Source organism: Vombatus ursinus, unplaced genomic scaffold, assembly GCF_900497805.2.
Source record: "Vombatus ursinus unplaced genomic scaffold, bare-nosed wombat genome assembly UNPS02014816.1, whole genome shotgun sequence".
In the NCBI taxonomy this organism is placed as follows: domain Eukaryota; kingdom Metazoa; phylum Chordata; class Mammalia; order Diprotodontia; family Vombatidae; genus Vombatus; species Vombatus ursinus.
In genome coordinates this window covers 21,883-30,247 of record NW_020954594.1, presented here as the reverse complement: position 1 = coordinate 30,247, position 8,365 = coordinate 21,883, and the positions used below count along the sequence as shown (strand labels likewise).

At 34.7% G+C, this 8,365-nt stretch overlaps 1 protein-coding gene across 1 annotated transcript; it reads right to left on the bottom strand.

The window, feature by feature from the left end:
* Positions 1-5,226: 5,226 nt before the first annotated feature.
* LOC114023187 (putative olfactory receptor 10D4) lies at positions 5,227-6,168 on the bottom strand. Its single transcript, XM_027835731.1, has one exon. It carries the CDS (start codon positions 6,166-6,168, stop codon positions 5,227-5,229), a length of 942 nt encoding a protein of 313 aa, XP_027691532.1.
* Positions 6,169-8,365: the final 2,197 nt, after the last annotated feature.

Genomic DNA, 8,365 nt, shown 5'->3' with positions numbered 1-8,365 from the left:
GGAGACAGAAAAGTTAACTTAAGAAAACTCATTCCTTAAAAATTAGAATAGAGCAAAAGGAGGCAAATGACTCTATGAAACAACAAGGATCAATCAAACAAAATCAAAATAATGAAAAAATAAAAGNAGGAGACAGAAAAGTTAACTTAAGAAAACTCGTTCCTTAAAAATTAGAATAGAGCAAAAGGAGGCTAATGACTCTATGAAACAACAAGGATCAATCAAACAAAATCAAAATAATGAAAAAATAAAAGAAAAAGTAAAATACCTCATTTAAAAAAAACAACTGACCCAGAAAATAGATCCAGGAGAGATAATTTAAGAATTATTGGACTACCAAAAAGCAATGATCAAAAAAAAAAAGGTCCTGGACAGCATTTTTTAAAGAAACTATCAAGGAAAACTGCCCTGATATCCTAGAATCAGAAGGTAAAAGAGTCATTGAAAGAATCCACCAATAACCTCCTGAAAGAGATCTCAAAATGAAAACTCCAAGGAATATTGTACCCAAATTCCAGAACTATCAGGGCAAGGGAAAGAAAATACTGCACACAACCAGAAATAAACAATTCAAATATCATGGAACCAGAGTCAGGATTGCTCAGGACTTAGCAGCTTCTATATTAAAGTATCAGAGGGCTTGGAATATGATATTCCAGAAGGCAAAGGAGCTTGGATTACAATGAAGAATCAACTACCCAGCAAAGTTGTGAATAATCTTTCAGGGGAAAAGATGGACATTCAATGAAACTTTCAATCATTCCTGATGAAAAAACCAGAGCTGGACAGATGAAAAAATCAGATTTCAAATACAATACTCAAGAGAAATATTAAAAGGTAAATGGGAATAAAAAAAAACATGTTATTCAATAAGGTTAAACTGTTTACATCCCCCCATGGAAAGATACTTGTAACTCTTGAGAACTATATCTTTATTACGGTATTCAGAAGGGGTATATACAGAGAGGGTGTGGATATAAGTTGACTTTGATGTGATGATAAAAAAAATCAATTAAGGAGTGAAAAAAGGATTTTACTGGGAGAAGAGGAAAGGCAGAGGCAGAATAGGGTAAATTACATCACATGAAGTTGCACAAAGACCTATTAGAGTAGAGGAAAGATGGGGGGGAGGTAAGCATTGTTTCAATCTCACTTTCATTGGATTTGGCTCAAAGAGGGAATAGCATATACATTAGTTGGTTATAAAAATATATCTTACTCTATAGAGAAGTAGGAGGAGAAAGGGGAAAGAAAAGGGAGGGGGGCCAATTCAAAAGAAGGGAGGGAAGATTGAGGGAAGTGGCAGTCAGAAGCAAAACACTGGTGAGGAAGGAAAGGGGGGAAAGAGAGAGAAAAGTATAAATGGGATGGGGGATAGGATGGAGAGAAAGACACAGTCAGTAATAATAACTGTGAATTTGAATGTAATGAACTCTCATAAAATGGAAACAAATAGACTGGATTAAAAACTACAATATATTGTTTATAAGAAAAACTTTTGAAGCAGAGAGACACACACAGAGTAAACATAAAAGACTGGAGAAGAATATACTATACTTCAACTGAAGTAAAAAAAAAAAAGGTAAAGGTGGGAATCCTGATCTCAGACAAAGTAAAAGCAAAAATAGATCTCATTAAAAGAGAGAAGGAAGGAAACTACATCTTCCTAAAAGGTACCATTCACAATGAAATAATATCAATACTAAACATACATGTACCAAGTGGTATAGCATCCAACTTCTTAGAGGAGAAGTTAAATGAGTTACAGGAAGAAAAAGACAGCAAAACAATACTAGTGGGGGACCTCAACCTCCCACTCTCTGAATTAGATAAATCTAACCACAAAATAAAAAAAGATAAAGAAGTGAATGGAATTTTAAAAAGTTAGATATGATAGACCTCTGGAGAAAATTGAATGAGGAGAGAAAGAAATACATCTTGTTCTCAGTGGTTTTGTGCACCTACACACTAAACTATGTACTAGGGCACAAAAACCTCACAATCAAGTGCAGAAAGGCATAATTATTAAATGCATCATTTTCAGATCATGATGCAATAAAAATTACATGTAATAAAGGGCCATGGAAAGATAGACTAAAAATTAGATGGAAACTAAATAATCTAATCCTAAAGAATGAGTAGGTCAAAGAACAAATCACAGAAACAATCAATAATTTCATCAAAGAGAATGACCATCATGAGACAACATACCAAAACTTATGTGATGCAGCCAAAGTAGGTCTTAAGGGAAATTTTATATCTCTAAATATTTACATGAATAAAATAGAGAAAGAAGAGATCAATGAATGGGGCATGCAACTAAAAAAAAGTAGAAAAAGGACAAATTAAAAATCCCCAATTAAATTCCAAATTAGAAATTCTGAAAATCAAGGGAGAGATTAATAAAATTGGAATTAAGAAAAGTATCAAATAATAAATAAAACTAAGAGCTGGACTTATGAAAAAACAATAAAATAGATAAACCTTTGGTTGATTTGACTTAAAAAAGAAGAAAACCAAATTACCAGTATCAAAAATGAAAAGGGTGAAGCCACCACCAATGAGAAGGAAATTAAAACAATAATTAGGAACTATTTTGCCCAATTGTATGCCAATAAATCTGACACTCTTAATGACATAGATAAATATTTACAAAAATACAAATTGCCCAGATTAACAAAAGAGGAAGTGAAATACTTAAATAACCCCATCTCAGAAAAAGAATTGAACAAGCCATCAATGAACTCCCTAAGAATAAATAGCCAGGGCCAAATGGATTTACAAGTGAATTCTACCAAACAGTTAAGGAACAATTAATTCCAATACTATATAAACAAAGTAGGTGAAGAAGCATTCTTACCAAATTCTTTTTATGATTCCAATATGTTGCTGATTCTTAAACCAGGAAGAGCCAAAACAGAGAAAGAAAATTATAGACCAATTTCCCTAATGAATATAGATGCAAAATTTTTAAGTAAAACATTAGCAAAGAGAATACAGCAACTTATCATGAGGATGATACACAATGACCAGGTGGGATTTATACCAGGAATGCAGGGATGTTTCAATATTAGAAAAACTATCAGCATAATTGACCATATTAATGACAAAATTAACAGAAATCATACAATTATCTCAAAAGATACAGAAATTTTTTTTTCACAAAATACAGCACCTATTCCTATTAAAAACACTAGAGAGCATGGGAATAAATGGAGTCTTCCTTAAAATGATAAGGAACATGTATCTAAAACCATCAGCAAGTATTATATATAATAGAGATAAGCTAGAAGCATTTCCAACAAGATCAGGGGTGAAACAAGGATGTTCATTATCACCAGTATTATGCAGTATTGTACTAGTAATGTTAGCTGTAGTAATTAGAGAAGAAAAAGAAATTGGAGGAATTAAAATAGGCAATGAGAAAACAAAGCTATCACTCTTTGCAGATGATGGTATGATGGTATATTTAGAGAATAGACTGAAAAACTACTTGAAATAATTAACAACTTTAGCAAAATTGCAGAGTATAGAATAAACCCTCATAATCACCAGCATTTCTATATATTGCTAGCAAAACCCAGCAGCAAGAGATAGAAAGAGAAATTTCATTTAAAATAAATATAGATAATATAAAATATTTTGGAGTCTACCTGCCAAGACAAACCCAGCAAGTATATGAACACAATTACAAAACACTTTTTCCACAAAAAAGTCAGATCTAAATAATTGGAAAAATATCAGTTCTTATAGGTAGGCCAAGCTAATATAATAAAAATGACAAATCTATCTAAATTTATTTACTTCTTCAGAGCCATACCAATCAAACTACCAAATGTAATATCTTTACTGTTTCAGGAAATTTCCACTTAGTTTGGATCTAGAACTCTCTTTCTTGGTTGGACACATTGCTTCCATTAAGAAAGCTTCTTCCTTCTGTATTGTCTGACATATATACTCCTATGGATACCTTCTCTGATTTCTATTTTCTTGTGATTTGGATAAATGGGTATCTTTGCCTAAAAAAAAATACAGCAACTCTCTTAGTGACTTATTGTCTCACCATAGGGATTCTACTCCGCCAGTCAAATGTTGGGAATTTTCACCACTTCATACCATGGCTCTTATTGATACTCCTAATTGGCAGGCTCAGGCACAATTATATTATCTAGTTTCTACTGAGGGACCCAATTCTCATTCCTCTTCATAAACTGAGAGGAAGGGAAAGAAACAGAAAGCAATTTCAGTGCTCCTTTACAACTTTAGCCTTTTTCATTTTCTTATCACCTTTTTTTTCTGCCCCTATAAGATAGAGGAGATATACCTCTGACTGAAAGACTGGGGGTGGGTGAGTGGGTCTCTCTACCTTTGCATGTCCTCTGATAGGATGACAGAAGTAAGAAAGTTTTTTTTTTATAAAGGAAAATCAACCAACCAGTACATTTGTTGAGTAACAATTACAGATGCAGAGTGAAACAAGCCAGGAAAACAATTTACATAATGACCACAATAATGGAAAGGACAATAATATTGAAAGATTTCAAAATTCTGATAAATGCAGTGACCAATCAGGACTTCAAAATACTGAAGATGAACTGTGTTTCCCATCTCTCAGTGCAGAGGGTTCAGACTAGAAGTACAGAATGAGACATAATTTCAGGTGGAATCAATGCATTGATTTTTTTGACTTGACTATACTTACTTGAAAGTAGAATTTCTATTTAGAGGTAGGTGGGGATGGTTAGAAATGATAGAGGTTTAAAAACAGAAGGAAAGGAAGAAAAAATGCCTTAATAAATTATTTAAAAATATACCAAGGACAGTAAATAAATTTCAGAGGGATACAGGCAAATAAGTATGACAGTTTTGTTACTACTGTATGAAATTGACATGTTTTGAAAAACCAGACATGATGTAACTATAGTTTCATATGCATTTTTCTTTTCTGTACTTCTTTGCATATAGAAATATTAATGTTTGCTGATTTTTATTAAGTCCATAATAAAAAGAAGATATTCATGATTAAAAATATGTAGTTATATGTACAATTACATTATAAAACATGGGGAAATACAAACACACAAATATATATTGTAAGAATTGGTAAGCTCAGAAGATAAAATAATTTACAATGGTTAGCAGTTTCATAACAAAGTTTGAAAGATGTTCTTAGCAAATTGGGTTTGCCAAGGAGGAATCAAGCTTTGTCCATCTATTTTTAGAGGTTTATTCGTTCTCATTACTGAGTCCCATTTTATATAACACTTTGTGGAGGGCAAATTTCACATCCTTATTCCTTAAACTATAGATCAAGGGGTTCAACATGGGAGTCACAAGATTATTTAATATCTGAACCACTGAGCCAAGCAAGGGACTGGGAGTGGGTTGTAGGTAGATGATGATAATGGGCCCATAGACACAAAGGATTGCTGTGAGGTGTGCAGTACAAGTAGAAAAGGCTCTCCTTCTACCTTCTACGGAGCGTATTCTTGATATGGAGATCCTAATGCGAGTATAGGAAATGAGAATGAGGAAGAAGCATATGAGAAGCAAAAGACCAACATTAGTGAAACTAACCCACTGGGCTAAAGATGTATCTGCACAGGCCAGAGCTAAAACAGCAGGAAGGTCACAGAAATAGTAGCCTACTTGGTTGGGGTCACAATAAGGTAACTGGAAAGTAAGGGAGGTCAGGATGGTAGCATGAACACACCCACTCATCCAGGTACTTGTTGCAAGGATGAAACACAGCTTATGATTCATGATAACTGTGTAACGTAGAGGGTGACAGATGGCAACAAAGCGATCATATGCCATTACAGTGTACAACAAGGCTGCAGTACCACCCAGGAAATGGTAGAAGAACAATTGGACTACACATCCCTGGAAAGAGATGGCTGGTGTCTGACCAGAAAGATAGAACAACATTTTGGGTGAAGTAACTGAGGAGAAACCCATGTCAAATATAGACAGGTTTCCTAGGAAGAAATACATAGGGATATGAAGATGAGAGGAAGAAATGATGGCCGTGAGGATGAGCACATTCTCTGACAGTGTGCATAGGTACAGAGATAAGAAGAGAGCAAAGAGCATTGTCTCCAGCCCCTCTGTCTCAGGGATTCCCAGCAGGATGAACTCAGTCACAACTGTGTAGTTCTTCATTTCCATAGCAAAGTCAGCTCTTAGCTATCTGTGAAAGGAAATGAGTAATTTTATATATGTGTGTGTGTATATATGTATATATATATATATATATATATACATATATATATATATATATATATATACACACTGATTTTGAAGCCAAGAGAAAGGAATGCTTCAAATTGCTCCAGAAGTTACAGACTATTGTTGTCTGGGTCCCACAACTTGTGATTACAAAGTACTAAGGATCCAAGATCTCTTTGACATATATATGTGTAGAGAATTAGACATAAAGAAGGTAGGTTGGAGTAGGTGTTAAGTATTAGGTGTTAGGTATAAGATGCATTCGTTTCACTACCAAACTGAAGGTCTACAGAGTTGTAGGAATGACCTCATCATTGTATACCTGTGAAACCTGAAGAATATACCAGCATCATGCCAGGAAACTAAACTGCTTTCATTTGAATTGTCTTAGGAAGATTCTGATTCTCTCACCTGGCAGGATAAAGTACCAGACATTGATATCCTTTCTTGAATCAAACTGCAAGCATTCAAACTCTACTGCAGAGCACAACTCCACTGGGCTGGCCATGTTGTTCAATTGTCAAATGTGTGCTTTCCTAAAAGACTATTTTACAGATAACTCACACAAGGCAAGAGTTCACATGGTGGTCAGAAGAAATGATTCAAGAACGTTCTCAAGGTCTCTCTGAAGAACTTTGGGATCAATTGTGTGACATGGAAGATACTGACAAAGGATCACTCAGGATGGCATGCCCACATCAAATAAGATGCTGCGCTCTATGAGCAAAGTCATATTGAAGCAGCTCATAAAAAATGCAAGATGTGCAAATTTAGAGAATCCACTCCAAATGTTTATGTGGACTATTTATGCCCAACCTATGGTAAAGCATTCCAAGCTCATATTAGTCTGATCAGTCACTGTCAGAATCACTGTAACTTGACTCTAACATAGTGATGTCATTTTGGTCATCTTTGAGAACAATGGACAACCATCACTAGACTGGAACCAGACTTGAAATACCAGTCTCAGGCAGCTTTATTTTATTCTAGAGGTCATTAAGAGTCACTGGAATTTCTTAATCTAGGAAGAAACATGATCAGGCCTGTGCCTTAGAAAGACTATTTTGGCAATTGTGTGGTAGATGGGTTAGGGAATATTAGAGACAGGCAGCAGGGAAACCAACAAAGAATCCATTGACATGGTCCAAGTCAGAGGAAATGTGGCTCAAAACAATAGTAGTAGTAGTATGGGTAGAAAGAAGGAATAATATTTGAGAGATATTGAGGAAGTAGAATTGTCAAGATTTGACAACCTCCATACAACCAAACCAACAGCATTATGCCAAATTCTTCCTCACTAGAACAAAATGGGAAAACAAAGATTCTATGCCCAACAACCTAAGAAAGGATCCAGCCTTGGTTTTAATCTTTGCTCATTCAAGTTGGTTACCCAAGGGTTCCAACCACTTCCAAGAACCAGTGGATTCTTGGGAACCTTTGGAATTCTAGCCACTTCTAAGAACCAGAGGGTTCATGGAAACATTTAAATTCAATGTGTTCACTTTTCAATTATTCCTAAATTTCTATCATCACTTAACTCCAATCTAAGGTATTGAACTTCCTTAATTTTTCTGACATCTGAACCTCAATGCCTCATTATATTCCCCTCCTTTTTTTCCTTTTTCCACCATAACTTTTCACTCAAAGTTGACATCTCCCTCTTTCCACTTTACTCCTTGTTTGCACAAATATAAACCCACAAGAATAAATTTCTGCCATTTATTTATAAGAAATTTACAAATTCTGGGTAATGTAACTGGAAGTGAATATAAAAGAAAACTATCCAGTTTTAAGTACTTGGCACTTAATTCATATGATATTCTATCTAGCTACAGTTTCCTGGGCCTTGTTTGGTCCATCACAACTTCATTTTCTCCTAGTATTTCAAATTCCTTAAAAGCACCAAAACAGAATATCTCTCATCCTAGAGCACCCTTCACAGAATTGGAATCAATGACTATCTTAGCTGACTGGTCCATTCTAAAGTTCAAAAGTCTCTCTTAAATCATAAAACTTCCTGAGTGAATGTTGGGCTGTGGATTCTCTATCTACTTTCTTAGGTAATCATTGAGCCAACTAATTTTATTTTGCTCCATTTCATTTTACTCCTCTTCTTTTCTCTCTTTTCTCACCCTTC

Bases quoted from the DNA above. Each gene is read 5' to 3' on its own strand.
- LOC114023187 (XM_027835731.1), bottom strand. From the start codon at position 6,168: ATGGAAATGAAGAACTACACAGTTGTGACTGAGTTCATCCTGCTGGGA.